At 37.4% G+C, this 18571-nt stretch overlaps 2 protein-coding genes across 3 annotated transcripts in view; one reads left to right on the top strand and one right to left on the bottom strand.

Annotated features, from left to right (window-relative positions):
• Positions 1-4310: 4310 nt before the first annotated feature.
• Positions 4311-8102, top strand: RPS6 (ribosomal protein S6). The gene is made up of 6 exons (XM_045562556.1): positions 4311-4402; positions 4993-5124; positions 5699-5909; positions 6100-6246; positions 7731-7888; positions 7969-8102. Exons 1-6 carry the CDS (start codon positions 4397-4399, stop codon positions 8062-8064), a joined length of 750 nt encoding a protein of 249 aa, XP_045418512.1. The 5' UTR covers positions 4311-4396; the 3' UTR covers positions 8065-8102.
• Positions 8103-10638: 2536 nt separating this feature from the next.
• Positions 10639-18571, bottom strand: part of DENND4C (DENN domain containing 4C) — a 93250-nt gene continuing 85317 nt past the window's right edge. For both annotated transcript variants that reach the window (XM_045562558.1, XM_045562557.1), the window contains 3 exons: positions 14053-14203; positions 12501-12565; positions 10639-11780 (listed from right to left, as the gene is read on the bottom strand). In XM_045562558.1, the coding sequence (XP_045418514.1) occupies positions 11644-11780; positions 12501-12565; positions 14053-14203 (353 nt within the window). In that variant the 3' untranslated portion in view covers positions 10639-11643. The remainder of the gene's footprint in view (positions 11781-12500; positions 12566-14052; positions 14204-18571) is intronic.

The raw sequence follows: 18571 nt of genomic DNA on the forward strand, positions 1-18571 counted from the left end.
TGGAAGACTTAATATTGTAAAGATGGCAGAACTCCCCAATTGATCTACAGATTAAATGCAAGCCCTACCAAAATCCCAACTGCATGTTTTGCAGAAATGGACAAGTTGATCCTAAAATTCATATGGAATTGGAAGGGATCTTCAAGAGCTAAACCCATCTTGAAAGAAGAACAAAGTCAAAGGACTCACTCTTCCTTATCTTGACACTTTCTACAAAGCTACAGTAATCAAAACAGTGTAGCACTGACATAAAGATAGACATATAAACCAATGAAATAGAATTAAGAGTCCAAAAACAAACTCATACCACTATGGCAATTAATTTTCAACAAGAGTGCCAAGACCATTCAATGAGGGAGAGAATAGTCTCTTTGACAAATGGTGCTGGAACAACTGGATATCCACATGCAAAAGAATGAAGTTGGACTCCCTACCTCACATCATATTAAAAAACTCAAAATGGATCAATGACCTAAATACAAGAACTAAAACCATAACATGGGGGTAAATCTTTAAGGTTAGATTTAAAAACAGAGGGGTAAATCTTTATGACCTTGGTTTTCACAATCTATTTTTAAATGACACCAAAAGTCTGATCAACAACAATTTAAAAAATTGTCCATCAAAATTAAAAACTTAGTGCATGAAAAGGACATGGGAGAAAATATTTACATATTATATATCTAATAATGGTTTAGTGTTCTGAATATGTAAGGAACTCTTACAACTCAATAAGACAACTCAATTCAAAAGTGGGCAAAGAACCCTTCTGTATTGTTGGAATTATAAATTGGTACAGCCATTATGGAAAACAGTATGGAGCTTCCTCAAAAAATTAAAAATAGAACTACCACATGATCCAGCAATCCCACTTCCAGGTACATATGCAAAAGAACTGAAAGCAGGGTCTTGAAGATATCTGCACACTCATGTTCATAGTAGCATTATTCACAATAGCCAGAGGTAGAAGCAACCAAAATGTCCATTGACAGATAAATGAATAAACAAAATGTGGTATATAGATGCAATGGAATTTTATTCAGCCTTAAAACAGAAGGAAATCCTGTCACATGCTATAGCATGAATGAATCTTGAGAACATTATGCTAAGTGAAATAAGGCAGTCACAAAAAGATAACTACTGTTTGAGTCCACTTATATGAGGTACGTAGAGTAGTCAAAATCATAGAGACAGAAAGTAGAATGGTTACCAAAGGCTGAGGCGAGGGAAAATAGGGGAGTTGTTTAATGAGTATAGAGTGTCCATTTTGCAAGATGAAAAAGTTCTGGAGATTTGTTTCACAACACTGAATATATTTAACATTACTGAAGTGTACACATAAAAATGGTTAAGATAATAAACTTGGTGGCATATTTTTTTCCACAATTTAAAAATGCATTCAAAATGCTTTAAAAGAAAAAGAAAAGAAATAAACCTGGGTCACAGTTTTTTTGCCTCACATTAACTCACCACCAATACCTCAATAAAAACAATTAGAGCCAAAAAATGGCATGGGGTTAAGAGCTTGACTAGACATTTCTCCAAAGAAGATATACAAATGGCCGAAAAACACATGAATACGTCTCATTAGGGAAATGCAAATCAAAACCACAATGAGGTACCATATAACACCCACTAGGATGGCTATAATAAGAAAACAAATAAACAAACCAACCACAGAAAATCACAAGTGTTGCCCAGGATGTGGAGAAATTGGAGCTCTCATACATTGCTGGTAGGAATGAAAAAGGTTCAGCTGCTGTGGAATACAGTTTTGTAGTTCCTCTAGGAGGTAAACATAGAATTACTATAGGACCCAGCAAGTCCACCTCTAGGAATACACCCAAAAGAATTGAAAAAAGGTACTCAAACATGGCAGCACTACTCACAATAGTCAAAAGGCAGAAATAGCCCAAACGTCCATCAATGGATGAATGGATAAACAAATTGCAGTGGAATATATTCAGCCATAAAAAGGCATGAAGTGCGGCTATATTCTACAACACAGATGAACTGAGAAACATTAGAAGCCAGACACAAAAGGTCACATATTGTATGATTCCATTTATAGGGAATATACAGAATAGATAAATCCACAGAGACAACACAGATTGTTGGTTGCCAGGAGCTGGCGGAGATGGGGAATGAGGAGCAACTGCTTAATGGATGATGAAAAAGTTGTGGAACTCAATAGAGGTAGTGGTTGTACAACATTGTGAATGTACTAAATGCCATTGAATTGTTCGCTTTAAAATAATTATGTCAATTTCACCTCAGTAACAAAAAAAATACATACACTACACAGGTTTTTTTTCATTTATTTACTTATTATTATTATTATTAGTTTAGAGACAGGGTCTTGGTCTGTCACCAAGGCTGGAGTGCAGTGGTGGTATCATAGCTCATTGCATCCTTGAACTACCAGGCTCAAGAGATCCTCCTGCCTCAGTCTCCTGAGCAGCTAGGAATACAGGTATGCACTACCATGCCTGGCTAATTTTTTTATTTTTTATTTTTGTAGATACTGATTCTCACTATGTTGCCTAGGCTGGTCTCTAACTCCTGGCCTCAAGCAATCCTCCTACCTTAGCCTCCCAGTACACAGGTTTTAAAAAGCATCATTTTACCAACATTCTATGCATTAACGTCAGATGATCAAACAAGATTTAGTAGAATTGTTCAATTTTGAAGACAAAGCAGGCCTAAATTCAAAACTTTGTGATACCAAAGCATAAGATGGTATGTAATAATCTTGGAAAGTAAACATATTCTTGTTTCCTTGGAATAGTTTTTTTTCATAAAGAAAAAATATGGAGTAAATGTATAATAGACAATGACTGTTACCTCCTTCAAGGTACTGATTTAAAAATGTGGGCTTCAATACAATTAATAGTGTGCAGCTTAAAAAATAAAGAATGTGGGCTTCAAGCCAGGTGCAGGTGGTACATACCTGTAGTCCCAACTACTGAGAAGGCTGAGGTGGAGTAACACTTGAGCCCAGGACTTCAAGGCCAGCCTGGGCAACATAGTGAGATCCCATCTCTAAATAAAGAAAGAAAGAACATGCTTCAGAGTTAGATTATTTGGGTTCCCATTCTGTTATCCCAGCAATGTTCTAGAGGACTAATCAAATGCACTGTACCTTTTCTACATCATTCTGTACTAGTAAGAGTTGCATCATTGTTGATACAAGATTTACTATAATACATTCACTTATTCTCCCTCTGCTGGCTGGCTCCATACTACCACATTCTGACAGACTAATACAATTACACACCAGAGCTGAGGTTATGATCATTTAACAAATATATACTGAGCACTTTCTTATTATGTGTCATGCACTCAGTGGTGTCCTGAGTATACCACAATGAAGATGTGTGCCCTGACCAAATTTATCATCTAGTAGAAGAGACAGACCATATACAAACCACTTATTTATCATGATTAAGTACTATAAAGGAAAACAGTACTATGCTAGAGAAGAGGCGTGGGGGGGGCGGGGGCGTTTATTTTAGGTAGTATGGTTAGGAAAGTCTTCTCTTAGGAGGCGACATTTAATCTGAAAGATCTGCATGGCATTAGCGATTAACAAGAGGTAAATTTGAGACTGGACAGTTTGTGAAGCCATGGAAAGGAGTTTGGACAGTATTTAACTGCAGTGGGAAGCAAAGAAAGCATTTCTAGCAGGGGAGTGATATAATTTTGCGTTTTAAAAAGATCGTAGAGGCAAGAAAGCAAGCAGAGAAACTTTAGGAGACATCCGATGGCTGCCTGGACTTGGGGTAACCGCGGCCACTGGCTTGCGCGAAAAGGCAACTGAGGGTGTCATTCCGTGATAGGACAAAGTAGACTGAAAAGCGGTTGAAAAGCAAAGCGGATCATCCAGTTTTTAAGTGAAAAACAAACCATGGCTTTCACGCTGTCTTGCTGTGAATCGCCAGGACCAGGGCAGGACACGCTCCCGAAGAGGAAATCTTCGGTTGTAGCTGAGGTACAAAATAGTCCAAGAGAAAAGCTGAACCCCAGTCCTTGTTCTCCTGCTTCGGTACCATTAGAGGCAGAGTGTCTGGAACGAACTCGGGCTCCGCCGGGGCCCACCTACAAGCCCCACCGAGCGCGGAAAAGACTAGGCAGAGGAGGGACTAACACCCCAAACTAAACATGGGGTGTCCTGGCCAGACTTCTCTTACTGAAGCACCTGTAAACCCTCAGCCCACACAGTCTACCTGCACACAGCGAAATACCTTCATCCCAGGAAGTACCGCCCACTGCACTCACTTCCGCTAGCCAAGGCGTCTGCTCATCTCGCGAGAACTGAAAGCGCCTATGTGACCTGGACGAAGCGGAAGTCGGGCCTCTTTTTCGTGGCGCCTCGGAGGCGATCAGCAGCTTCAACATGAAGGTAGGAAGTGGCGCCGGGTGTTGTACTAGGCTTGAGGAAGGCATATCGAGCCCTAGACGCGGAGTTGCCGCAGTCTCAGCACTCTAAGCTCCTGGCCCTAGGTGGAGAAGGGTCTGAAGCAGGAGAAGCTTTGTCCTCCTGGAGTCGGAGCTCCTTCGGGGAGCGGATGGCGGGCGATTGCTGCTGGAGCTGTCCCCGGCCGGGAGCGCCATGGTGGCGTCCTCGCGCCCGGCCGGGACGCGTGCGGGCGTGCTGCCCAGTTTGCGGCAGGCCTGGCGTGCGCCTCTTCAGCCTCGCTACTTAGGTCGGGCTCCTTGCTCCGGACGATGAACGACTGCGGAGCGCGGTCGCCCCCGGAGTCATTCCGTGGAGCTTGAAGGAAAACGTGTTCTATTTAAGTGCGGCGTGTGTTGAGCGTTATCATGCTTTCAACGTGCTTTCCCGCGAGTGACTAAAAGCGGCATTTCACGTTGTCTGCTGATTGTGTAGGTGACACGAAAGGCTTTTTGCAATGGAATTACTTTTGTAGGTGGTTGTGCAAACACCTGTGTAGGTAGTTTGCTAAGCTTTTTTTCCCTTTTAATCCTTAGCTGAATATCTCCTTCCCAGCCACTGGCTGCCAGAAACTCATTGAAGTGGACGATGAACGCAAACTTCGTACTTTCTATGAGAAGCGTATGGCCACGGAAGTTGCTGCCGACGCTCTGGGTGAAGAATGGAAGGTAAAAATTGGCCATTAAGTTGTTGCAGATATTTTAAGTGAAAGATGGTAAACGCTGTTGATTGGCATTTGGAATGGGGTTGAAATTCTGGGTTCTGAATTCTGACCTTGGGTAAGTTACTCCAAATGTCACTTTATAAAGTTGAGCTGTCACCTGGAGGGGTTATGTAGATTAAGCCAGGAAACGTATAAAGTTTACATGAACATAGTTCTTGCTGTGCATTTTGCATTCGGCCAATGTCCTAACAGTCCCCAAAGGCTATTTTTAAGTGCTAAGAAGGGTTTCTGATTAGTTGCTCTTTGGTATTTTGGTTTCTTGGACATCTTCGTCCTCTTAGTGTTGTTGTCTCCAATAAAACATAGGTTAGAAATGTAACTTGATAATTGAACTTGGCAAATTGGAAATGTAGAGAAAACTTAGTGACCAGAAGAAACACTGACTTGCTTATTCAAATTGATCTTAAGGAATTGTAATCCCTCAAGTAGAGGTGTGGTTCATAGAAGCCATAATCCTGTACTTTATATAAATTTGGAATAGTAAATGTGTCGTTTTTGTATTCACGTTATTCATGCAGGGTTACGTGGTCCGAATCAGTGGTGGGAATGACAAGCAAGGTTTCCCCATGAAGCAGGGTGTCTTGACCCATGGCCGTGTTCGCCTGCTACTGAGTAAGGGGCATTCCTGTTACAGACCAAGGAGAACTGGAGAAAGAAAACGCAAATCTGTTCGGGGTTGTATTGTGGATGCCAACCTGAGCGTTCTCAACTTGGTTATTGTAAAAAAAGGTGAGGCTTACTGGTGTTATTCAATTTTTGTTGAAATTGATTAAAAGGCAGTTATCCAAATGCTTTTTCATTTGCATTATTCACACTTTGAGGAGTACAGTTACAAATTATCAATTTAACGTTAACCCTCTAATTTAGGATTCTTAATTATAAGGAAGTTGTTAAATTAAATTTTTGTCTTTGTTCAAAGGAGAGAAGGATATTCCTGGACTGACTGATACTACAGTACCTCGTCGTCTGGGGCCCAAAAGAGCTAGCAGAATCCGCAAACTTTTCAATCTGTCTAAAGAAGATGATGTTCGCCAATATGTTGTAAGGAAGCCCTTAAACAAAGAAGGTAGGAGGGATTATTGCAGTTCAGGGCTTGCTTAATTTTAGTAATATGTCACTAGCATTTTGTGTACATATTAGAAGATAAAGTCTCCTTTGGGGGCAGTAGCACCTGAAGTCTAAATTTTTAGGAAACTGTTGGGGGGATCAAAATAACACTTCTGATACTAATTCTTATTATATTTAGTGCCATGTAGAGTGTTGTGATTTTCTTGAGTCACTGACGTATGTATTTGTCCAAAGATGGCTTATTTTAAATTCACTGCGATTAGGTTTAGGAGTTACAAGAATGATGGCAAATTATGGGACTATGATCTCACCTTCACACACTTTCGTAATCTCTCTCCATAGAGATTCTAAATTATTTTTTGGCTTACAAAACAAATACATGCTTTCATCTACTGAAGTTTCTTTTAACTTGTTTCCTCATCTGTTTGATAATGGATAACAATAGTAAGAGTTTTGAGAATTAGAAGTTAAGAAAAATACCTTACCACCCAAAATACTAGGGAGCAGCTGTTTGTGGGTTTGAAGTTTTCTCTCTCTTCAGAATTTATATCCATATATTTATTAGGCAACATACCTAATAATACCAGTGAGGTCCACAGCAGCAGTGGTGCATAAGAGTGTTTTAGTTTTCATGACTGGTGTGACTTACACCTGCACTTAGCATATAGGGTGCTCTATAGTCATTCATTCCAAACATTTGGGCACCTGCTATGTGCTATCTACTATTTCAGGTGCTGAAGACATGGTATAAATAAATTTCTGCCCTCATGAAGCTTAACATAGCAAAAAACGTAATTGGCAAATATATGGCAGTTTCCCCATAATCTCACTCGTGGAAATACCATCAGTGTAATAAAAATGTGGTTTTTAAGATGGCTCTTGTATCTGTGGTAAGAGTGGTTTATCTAATGTGTTAGCAGAACCTGAATAATTTGGTATTTAATCTTAGAATGTTTACCTTCCATGAACAAAATGAATGCTCTTGCTCCAAAGTAGATCTATAATCCATAAGCACTTTTGGAGTACAAATCAGAAGGGCTAAATGAAGATACTAAAAAACAACATGCTATACATTCTGATGTAAATGGTTATGTTCCCCTAAATTGGCAGGAACAGTCATGGGAAATAGAGAAGCAAGCATAAAATGGTAGGATGAAGAAGTAGATAATGGTTTATGTAGTTTTCAAAGACCAGATGACTATGTTCACAGTTAGATTGTTTTAATCATGCCACTATGTTTTAGTAAAGACACTGACGTAGTAAGATTAGACTCATTATTTTTCAGGACTTTAGTTTTCTTTATATTTTGACCGTATTTAGCACATCTTAGAATAGTTGTAAAATAGTTCAGATTTCATTTGAAAGGCTTCAAAATTGCATAGGCACTGTTAATTTGATTAAGCTTAGCTCTGTTTTTAACATTTTAAAAGTGGATCCTGAACAAGGGTATGCTTGAAATGATTGAACCATCTGAATTTTTAGGTAAGAAACCTAGGACCAAAGCACCCAAGATTCAGCGACTTGTAACTCCACGCGTCCTGCAACATAAACGTCGGCGTATTGCTCTGAAGAAGCAGCGTACTAAGAAAAATAAGGAAGAGGCTGCAGAATATGCTAAACTTTTGGCCAAGAGAATGAAGGTAAGCCTAAGATTTGGGGAAAGAAAAGTCAGGGTGGCTTTGGATTTGCATTTTTAACTCTGCTTTTTTATTTTGTTTAGGAGGCCAAAGAAAAGCGCCAGGAACAGATTGCCAAGAGACGTAGGCTGTCCTCTCTGAGAGCATCTACTTCTAAGTCTGAGTCTAGCCAAAAATAAGATTTTTTGAGTTAAATAATAAATAAGACCATATCCTACATCTGCTTTACTGCCTTTTTCATTGATGATATAACAAGAAAGTTAGAAAGAAAATGTATGCAGCAATCCACTGGTGGACAAAATCAGACTGACTTGTGTGGTAGAAGAGATAGTCAGGATAAAGGGTTTCTTTTGAGGGGATGGGTGGCGCAGAAAAAGATTCTTGGTGTAAGACATCTGCCTTTTCAGAAAGGCATCAAACAGCTTAAGGGAAATAAATGACTAGGACTATTCATCTCTTATACAGTTTATTTTGAGGAATATGGCTTTTTAAAACATCTATTATACACAATTTAATACATAAAAAGTGCCCTTGTGAAGATGGACATTTGTCGTATTTTTTTAAAAGATAGCTTGTTAAAACACTTGAAAGCTTTTTAAACCAGTGCAAATTTATTGCATTAACAAAGCTTTTCAATTCTAGTGAATCGTTATTTGTGTTTTTCTCTGTTTCACACTCTGGAAAGGTGACTGTGCCTATATAAGAACACTATAGCATCAATGAAAAATGAACAAAGGCAAAGTATTAGTATGTTTTTCTTAATGTGCCAGTTTCTATAGTAACTATTCTAACATAGACAATAGCAGGATCTTAAGGCACAGTTGGTTTTATGGTTGGTGGATGTAATACAAGCTCCTTATTTGCTAGTTAGTATGTATTTTAACTATAGGTAATACGCAGAGCCTAAAGCAGTGTTTCACAATCTAAATGTACATATGAATCACCTAGGGGTCTGGCTAAAATGGGGGTTGAAAAATTTAAAAAGCAAAAGGGGGAAATGTACTGTTACTGTCCAAAGCAAAAAGGACTGATAAGCCACGGTAACTTAAAAGCCACAAGGCAAGTCTGGTATATGGCCTGGAGTTTAGTACTAAGCAGTACCTGGTTGATTATGGTGCGTGCACAAAACATGAGAACCACTCTACTCTGATTTCAATGAGTGTAGCTATGAAACAATAAAGGTCCAATCTTATACTAATGTGTATCAGAAATGTAAAAGGGTAGCAACTGAATATCCTGAAGTTATGGGAGCCTGTTAATTCATGTTTATTAGTTATTAGCCAGGCATGTTGTAATCAACCTACAACATGCATCTAAAGATAAATCAGTATCAAACCCAAAACCAATATAATCTGGACTAAATTGAAGATTGCTTTTAGAAGTTATCAGGATTAAAGTTTCATTGGTGCTACAAATCATTCTAAGCATTTCTAAGTCTTTCCATAGATGAGTGATTTTTTTTTTCCTGTAAATTTTTAGTGGTACTTTTTTTGTGGTTGGTCTTGGGAAAAAGCCTTTAAGCAGTTTAATACAAGTCAGTCCTTAACATCCAAGTAGCAGCAACAGACCAAGGTTTTCAAGGTATAATTGCTGAAAGTTATTTCAAATGTTATTTTAAAAAGTATTAGGAAAGATAATTTGATATAGCCTAAACATGTAAGCTTCATTATAGGTTTTTTAAAAGGGAAGTGCTTTGGTAAATAACAGTTGTGAAGACTACAGAGAAGAAATAAAAAAATACTGGAATTCTAAATATCACAAAGATTCACATTAATCCTACAGATCTCAGGAGGTTTAAATGTAACAGACAAGCACAGCAACTTTAATTTTTCATTTTATTCAACCTCAATTTTTATTATATGCAAGGCAATTCCAAACTTTGTGTTGGGTCAGTAAGTGTTAAGTATTAAAACTAGTACCAAGTCTTAAGTTGCAAAAATATATACTCTGCGACAGTGCAAAAGATCCATTTTGAAGGTAATGAAAATTGTACATAATTTCTGACAAGTTCTTTCACTTTGCATTTTCACAAAAAATTCAGACTACAACGCCAGGCATGGTGGCTCACGCCTAGCACTCTGGGAGGCCGAGGCAGGTGGATTGCTTGAGCTCAGGAATTGGAGACCAGCCTGAGCAAGAGCGAGACCCTGTCTCTACTAAAAAAATAGAAATTATCTGGCCAACTAAAATATATATAGAAAAAATTAGCCGGGCATGGTGGTGCATGCCTGTAGTCCCAGCTACTCGGGAGGCTGAGGCAGTAGGATCGCTTAAGCCCGGGAGTTTGAGGTTGCTGTGAGCTAGGCTGACGTCACGGCACTCACTCTAGCCCGGGCAACAAAGCGAGACTGTCTCAAAACAATAACAACAAAAAAAATTCAGACTATAATTCTGCATAGGTCAGAATAACCTTTGAAATGTTGAAAGACTAGTATAATAACTACAGTTTTTAAAAGGTTACACCAGGTAGAAAGCAGAGTTGTGCTGTTAACTCCACCACATGGAAGTAAAGTTTTTGTGTCAATGATTGAATCATCTGCATAAATTTACTGTAAACGAGCACATAGAACCACTGGCTTCTTAAACCACGCAGAGTGTTAAGGCAAACTTGTTCCTAAGGGACGTTTTTAACAAAAGGCATGATAAATGTCAAAGTAAGGCATGTGAGGTCATGATTTTCTTAAACCTACTGGCAACAAGCTCAATAAGCTTTAAAGTTTTAAGACTTAATTGATTCAACCTTAAAAACAGTATTTACAAATGCACAATTTACTCACAAGCATATAAATCTAAATATTATACAAGAATAAAACAACTGTGCAGTGCAAGTTTATCCCACAGGTTTTAAAAAGTGACTAATACCAACAATTCATGTGCCTGAACAAAGATTTCAGGTCCAATGACATACATTTTAGCATTTAAAACATGCTCTGATTAATTTCATTAATTATTAGGGAGCTGATTTAATTTCATTTTAACTGTCTGATGACTGGCTCATTTATTCTAATTTTAAAGCTGTTGCAAATTAAGGTATTGGGATGAGAATGGAAATAACTGGATATTTAAGATATAATCCATTAAGCAAGATAATACATGATATGAAAGGTAAAGATATATTAAATTCAAAGTCAGAGGGAAAGGCAGTTGTCATCAGACTTTCAGGTAATTTTGAAATTAATGACTACAGATGAGTTTAATAGTAGTCATTTATTTAATAGTCAATGGGACCCTTTCAGAAGACTATTGCAATACTCAATCTAAGAATTTTAATAAATATACATTATAATATGGCTGTATGTACACATACCTACACAGCCCCACACATATACACACATACACAAATAGTTGCTCTTATAATTGAGAAATTTCATTTGTTTTGGGGGTTAGGCAAGTTTAATTTGCCAGTCCCCAAACCCAACAGCTTCAAATATAAACAAAATGCCTCTAATGAATATGGTTTCTCATTATTTCTATCTAACTACAACAAATACTGAGAAATTCCAAAGTGGTTTTCAGCAGAGGCAGAGAAACAGTTCAGGAGTTGACAATCTTCAGTGTCAATAAACCCTGGGACATTTTAATGACATTTTACATTTAGAGATGATTCAGTATGAATTACAATTCGTTATATATTGCCCCCAAAGTTACTTCATTTCAGTTTTCACCATTTCTTAGGATTTGGAAAAAACCTTAAATGTTTCCAGATTGACTCTATTCCCCCAGCCTTATGTGTTCAAAATTCTAATAAATCCCTTTATTTAAATGAGAGGTGCTCCAAAACACTTCCTGCACCACTCCACACTGATACTTGGTGGAGCATCAATTTTCTGCAACTTTTCAAGAATCTCTGAAGGCAGACTATTGTATGCAATTCCATATTCATCGTCAAAAGCCTCTGAAAGAAATTTTCAAAAATGCAATTGTAATTTGTTAATAAAAGCCATTCATTTAAAAATGATACTGAGTCAAATTACATAACTACATATTTGAAGACAGAAATCCTTTTTTTTGGTCAATTTAATTTTTTTTTGGAGATGGGTCTCACTATGTTGCCCAGGTTGGTCTCAAATTCCTGGCCTCAAAGTGGTTGTCTCACCTCAGCCTCGCAAATTGCCAGGATTACAGGCATGAGCCACCATGCCCAGCTCTAAATGTAGAAATCCTTTTAAAGGCAAGTGAAGTATTGGCATATACCAGCTACAATTTTTTTTTTTTTTTTTTTTTGAGACAGAGTCTCGCTGTGTTGCCTGGGCTAGAGTGAGTGCCGTGGCATCAGCCTAGCTCACAGCAACCTCAAACTCCTGAGCTTAAGCGATCCTACTGCCTCAGCCTCCCGAGTAGCTGGGACTACAGGCATGTGCCACCATGCCCAGCTAATTTTTTCTATATATATTTTTTAGTTGGCCAGATAATTTCTTTCTATTTTTAGTAGAGACGGGGTCTCTCCCGCTCAGGCTGGTCTCGAACTCCTGACCTCGAGCGATCCACCCGCCTCGGCCTCCCAGAGTGCTAGGATTATAGGCGTGAGCCACCGCACCCGGCACTAGCTACAATTTTTAAAAATTACTTTAGAAAACTAAGAAGTTGCTTTAGCAATCTCTCATTAACTACTTACCAATATCAATATTCTCTCTTCCTAGAGACACTAATGATAAGAAGAGGATTTCTCTGTACAAACTCCTATAAAACAAATATATTTTAAAAGTTAGTGGAAAAATAGTATGAAAATACAGATGCATGTTTTTTTAAAATGGTGAAAACAGACTAAGTTCTGTAATATAGTTAACAATAATGTATGTACATCAATATTCTGGTTTTGATATTATACTATGGTTATATGAGATGTCACCTTTGCAGGAAGCTGAGTGAAGGGTACACTGAACTCTGTACAATTTTTGCAACTTCCTGTGAGTCTCTATTTCAAATTGAAAAGGTAAAAAGGAAAGGTTAATGGGCATAAAGCTTCACACCAATAACAAAATGGCTCATTTTAACTCTATTATAATAATTTTTTAACAATATAAGTAACACATAACTTTTAAATTTCTAATTAAAATATGCAAAAGCAGAGTCTCCTTTCATCTTCTGCCACTCTACAAAGTAACAGATTAATTTATGAGTAAAACCCTTGGACACAAACTGTGAAAGGTGGTGGTATGGTCTCTGTACTATTAATCCAACAGCAAAGGACAAATCACCTTTATTTGGTTTGTGAATATAAAAATTTCACAAATGAAACACTAAAAATGAGCTTCATGACTCAGCTGTTAAAAATAGAGAGGAAAATTTAAGAAATGCACTGATTTACATAGGAAGAAAGTTAGAAGATAATGTTGATTCTAATAACACTTCACGTAACTTTCTTTAGAAGCTTCAGAAGCTGTAACATGACATTTCCAATATTACTGCCCTTATAAACTACAGATGCTTAAAGCAAGCTACTCTTTAGATTGTGATAGTCATCTCTACCTCAAACTGTTGAGATTACAAGTGGATCCATCCATTTTATTATCAATTCTTAATCTATTACTTCTGAGATTACATTCAAAGTTGTCATGAGTAAAGAAAACTTGAGGGGGACCCTGGAAACATCAGTAATGTTTGATATAATTGATTACGCCCTCTTTTCTGAAGCTTCCACTGCAAAATTCACTTACACGGAGGGGGGAATGGGTACTACTAATCCTAGCATATTAGCAGATAATAGTAACAGGGTCAGAAGAGCTCCACATTCTTTTAGTTCACTGCTTCTACCACTTTCCTAAATTGTTTCTACTCCTAATCCCATATTCTTTTACATCCAACAAGAAAAGAATGTGGATATCAGAGAGCCTGAGCAAGTAGTGTGTGTGTCTGTGTGTGTGTGTATGTGTATATATATATATATCAGCGTTAACTATAGGTTTCCAGAGAACAACAGTATTTCCAAAAAGACAGTACATTTTAGACATCCATGAATTATCTTCTTAAAATTTAATCTATTCCCCTACTTTTATTATGTGTTTGTGTTCATGTATGAATGCATATATCTGTGTACCACTTTTTAAAACAATTAGATGTTTTGCAATGTATTTGTTTTACAAGTAGAGATATTTTAAAAGTAAAATAAATTTTTTAAAAATAGAATTATTGAGTTGCATACCAGGCAAAAAATACTGTATTATTACCTTTGTCTTTTCATGTCTGGCTTCATTAGCTGTGAAAGCAGGTTGATGGGTTTAAGAACATCATTACGCTGAATACTCTGCCTAATGGTTTCTACTAAAGTGCTTGTTGCTTCTTGTTCCTCTGACAGGAGAGACAATTTCTTTTCAGAATCTAACAAAAAGAACACAGTAGATAAAATTTTCTCAATTATTAAATAAGTTATTTTCCAGAGTTGTGGCATTTTCTATTATGCTTATTCAATATCACCTCCCCCTTACTAGTAAAATTATGTGGCAACTATACTCAGCTAAACACGATTTTTCCTGCTCCTATTTTTCAGATAGGAGAACTGTCCCTCTGCCCTTCTCCCCCAACTATGGCTTACTGCCTGAGGCTGGGATGTGAGGCGGCCATGTTGCCACCACAAAGTGATCTTTACTGAGAGTAAAGCAGACACAACAGAAAGGGCTTGGGTTCCTGACGACAGGACTTGCCTACCAGTCTTAGACTAATAAGTAACTTTTTTAAAAAATTTTATTTCTTAATTGACAAAAACTGTATATATTTATGGTGTACAACATGACATAATTCATAACTTCTTTATGTGAAAGAATAATCTTTATCTGTTGAAGCCTCTTATTTTCTATTAAATACAACATAGTCTAATCCTAATTAATTCAAGAGTAATTCTAGAACTATTAAGAACAGACATTTATACAGACTTCATAGATTATAAAAGTACTTCAAGCTGGGCAAGATGGCATGTGCCTGTAGACCCAGCTACTCAGAAGGCTGACATGGAAGGATCACTTGAGCTCACGAGTTCAAGACCAGCCTGAGCAACACAGCGAGACCCAGTTTCAATAGAAAAAAAAAAAAAGTGTGTCAGTGGTAGAGTGGATTTGAATCATACTAACATTAAACATATACAAATTCAGCAACGTGGGCTTGGCTTGGAAAAAGGGAAAACTTTAATGCAGGTAATTTCAAAAGTCATATGATTTTATTTATATCCACATTAACATGAGATGGAAAATGTATCCAATAGGTCTTCAATCAGCCTGATTTTGAGTGCCTGTCTTAACCAATGTTGTATTATTCATATAATACAACCCCTAAATAAAGGCAATGAGTCATACTTCATGTTCAACCAAAGAAATAGCAAATTTCTCTGTTAGAATAACAACAGGAAATACTGGCTGCTACGGGTTTTGATCCTCTACCTGCTAAATATATGCAATTGCACTGTTTGATATAATTCCCAAATCATACAATTAGCCCATGTAAACAAGATACCATATTTGCGTTAGACTCTAAAGTCAGAGCCTAACATGTAAATCAAGGCTATTCAAACGCTGTAATTTAGCAGGTAGATCTAGGATCAAAATCCATAGCAGTGTTGTTTCTTTGGTTGAACACAATTAAATATACTAAAAATTACTCAATTGTACACTTTATTTTTTAATTAATTTATTTTTTAGAGACAGGGTCTTACTCTGTCCACCAGGCTGGAGTGCAGTGGTGTAATCATAGCTTACTGTAACCTTGAATTCTAGGACTCAAGCAATCCTTCCACATGAGCCTCCTGAGTAGCTGAGAATACAGGTGCACACCACCATGTGCCCAGCTAATTTTTTAAAAAAAATTTTTGTAGAGCCAGTGTCTCTCTATGTTGCCCACTCTGGTGAATTATTTTGGCTATTCTGGGTCCCCTGAATATCAGTAAGAATTTTAGAATAGGCTTGTCAATTCATGCAAAGAAGCCACCCAGAATTTTGACAGAAACTGCATTCAACCTGTAAGTTCAATTTAGGACTACTGTCATCTTAACTCTTCCAATCCATAAACATGGGATTTTTTTCCATTTATTTAGGTCTTCTTTAATTTCTTTCAACAGTGATTTCAGTTTTCAGAGTGTAAGTTTTGCTCTTTTGTCAAATTTATCCCTAAATATTTTATTCTTTTTAATGCTATTCTAAAGGAAATTATTTTCTTAATTTCAATTTCAATTATTTGTTCAAAGTATAGAAACACAGTTGATTTCTGTATATTAATCTTATATCCTGCAACTTTGCTGAACTTATTCTTTAGTTCCAATATGTTGTCTCTGTGTGCGTGTGTGGTGTGTGTATGTATTCCTTAGAATTTTTCTACACACATGATCATATAATCTGTACGTAGAGATAGTTTTGCTTCTTCCTTTCTAGTTTCGATGCCTTTTATTTTCTTGCCTAATTGCTCTAGCTAGAACCTCCAGTTAAGTAGAAATGGCACAAACAGATATCCTTGTCTTGTCTCAGCACTTATGGGGAAAGCATTTAGTTTTTTACCATTAAGAATGATACCAACTGTGGATTTTCATAGATGCCCATCATAAGGATGAGGAAGTACTTTTCTATTCCTAGCTTATTGAGCATTCTAAACAAAAGGTGATGGATTTTGTCAAATGCTTTGGCTGTACCTACTGAGATGATCACATGGATTTTGTCCTTTATTGATATGATGTATTATACTAATTGATTTTCAAATGTTAAACTGAAACTGCAGGCCTGAGATAAATCCCACTTAGTCATGGTGTACAATCCTTTTTCTATATTGCAGGATTCAGCTTGCTAATATTTTGTTGAAGATTTTTATGACTATATTCATAAGTGATACTGATTTTGGATTTTCTTTTCATATGGTATCTTTGTTCGATTTTTCTTTTTTTTTTTTTTGAGACAGAGTCTCGCTTTGTTGCCCAGGCTAGAATGAGTGCCGTGGCGTCAGCCTAGCTCACAGCAACCTCAGACTCCTCGGCTTAAGCGATCCTACTGCCTCAGCCTCCCAAGTAGCTGGGACTACAGGCATGAGCCACTATGCCCAGCTAATTTTTTCTATATAGATTTTTAGTTGGCCATATAATTTCTTTCTATTTTTTTAGTAGAGACGGGGTCTCACTCTTGCTCAGGCTGGTCTCGAACTCCTGACCTGGAGCAATCCACCCGCCTCGGCCTCCCAGAGTGCTAGAATTACAGGCGTGAGCCACCATGCCCAGCCTGTTCGGTTTTTCTATCAGGGTAATACCAGTCTTCTCACCAAAAGCTCCACTGTTTTTGAGAGTGCTCTTAGGCTTGAACTTCTTCACACTGTGTTCTAAATAAAGTCATTTCCTTTAGGGAGAGTTTCAGAGCTCTCTATTTTTATGGTGGTCCTCTCTTTCTAGGCAAAGTCTCTAAGCCACTGCTCTGGAGCTGGGGCTGGGAATAGTGAGTGTCCCTTCTCTTAGAGTGACACTCTTGCTTTATGAGCATGGTGCTAGATGGAGTCTTTTCAGCTTGCCTCTCTCCTGGCATGAAATCTCTATCCTATGAGTAAGCTGCAGTGAGAACAACTGGAGACCCAGTAGTCTCAGCCTGCCGCTGCAACTAGGGTATAGCTTCTGCCCTATGAATGGCGGGTAAGTGGAAGGACTGAACTCCCATCTTTGGCCACACTCACCAGGAATTTAGCCTCTGCAATACAGAGCTGGAAGGATGAGAAATGCTGGCAGCCTGCTTTTCCAACAGAGATGCTATAGCCCTTGACTAGGAGCTGTGGGGGTGGGGAAGGGGGGAAAGCTGGGGGCATGGTTAGCAAGCTGTGGCTCAAGTGCCTCAGAAACTTGCTGTTTTTAATAAGATTTAGTAGATTTAAAAAATAAATAAATAAATGTTTCTTCATTTGCTCTATAGTCTTAGGACAATCTCCAAAATGTTAGTTTTTTAAAAAATAATTTCACTAATTATGGTTGTTTCACTGGGGAGGGAGTCTGCAGAGTGCCTCATATTGCCATTCCGGAAATCATCTCGCTTAATTCTCGTATGTCTTTTAATGTTATAAGTATGCTAATTTTTCATTTAAAGCACCCAATCGAGTAAAGAAGCATGGCCATTCTTGAGAGTGCCAAGTTTTATTGCTACCACAAATTGCAGAACATCTGAAACACTTGTCTATTTCAAAAGATACAGGAAAACAACTAAAGAAATGGCAGTTCTAATTCTATTCTTTCTAGCATAAATTTCAAGGTTATTCTGCTCGTGCCTAAAAAGCATTCAAATATCATAACTGAAACCAAAAATTAAAGGGAAAATAGTTTATAATATATTTAATCATAATTTTGTGACTGGCATACACCAAGGGAAAGCATTTTTTTCCTTCTAGTTTTAAGTAAAAAAATTGCAAAGTAGTGATGGATTGTTGAAAAAAGTACAAAACAGTATAAAATAAAGATTATTTCCCTTTCTTTTCTGAGTAGCCTCTATTAAAGTTTGGGAAATATTTTATGCATATATTCAATATACAGATATACATTTTTGGTTTTGTGGTTTTGTTTTTCTACAAGAAAGGGAAAGGATTATATATTGTTCTGTAACTTGTGTTTTTTCACTCAATATACAATGGCATCCCTCCTTCTTTTTCTTGGCTGCCAATATTTTATAGCATAAATTTACCACAATTCTTCTGTTGAATATTTACATTAAATTTTTCCATTATTATATAAAATCCTGCAGTAAACAT

This window comes from Lemur catta, chromosome 10, assembly GCF_020740605.2.
Source record: "Lemur catta isolate mLemCat1 chromosome 10, mLemCat1.pri, whole genome shotgun sequence".
NCBI classification, from domain to species: Eukaryota; Metazoa; Chordata; class Mammalia; order Primates; family Lemuridae; genus Lemur; species Lemur catta.

What these genes read in the sequence shown, in the direction of transcription:
- RPS6 (XM_045562556.1), top strand. An exon ending in CTTGGTTATTGTAAAAAAAG is followed by an intron (nt 5,910 to 6,099) that starts GTGAGGCTTACT and finishes CTTTGTTCAAAG; the next exon opens with GAGAGAAGGATATTCCTGGA. An exon ending in GAAGCCCTTAAACAAAGAAG is followed by an intron (nt 6,247 to 7,730) that starts GTAGGAGGGATT and finishes CTGAATTTTTAG; the next exon opens with GTAAGAAACCTAGGACCAAA.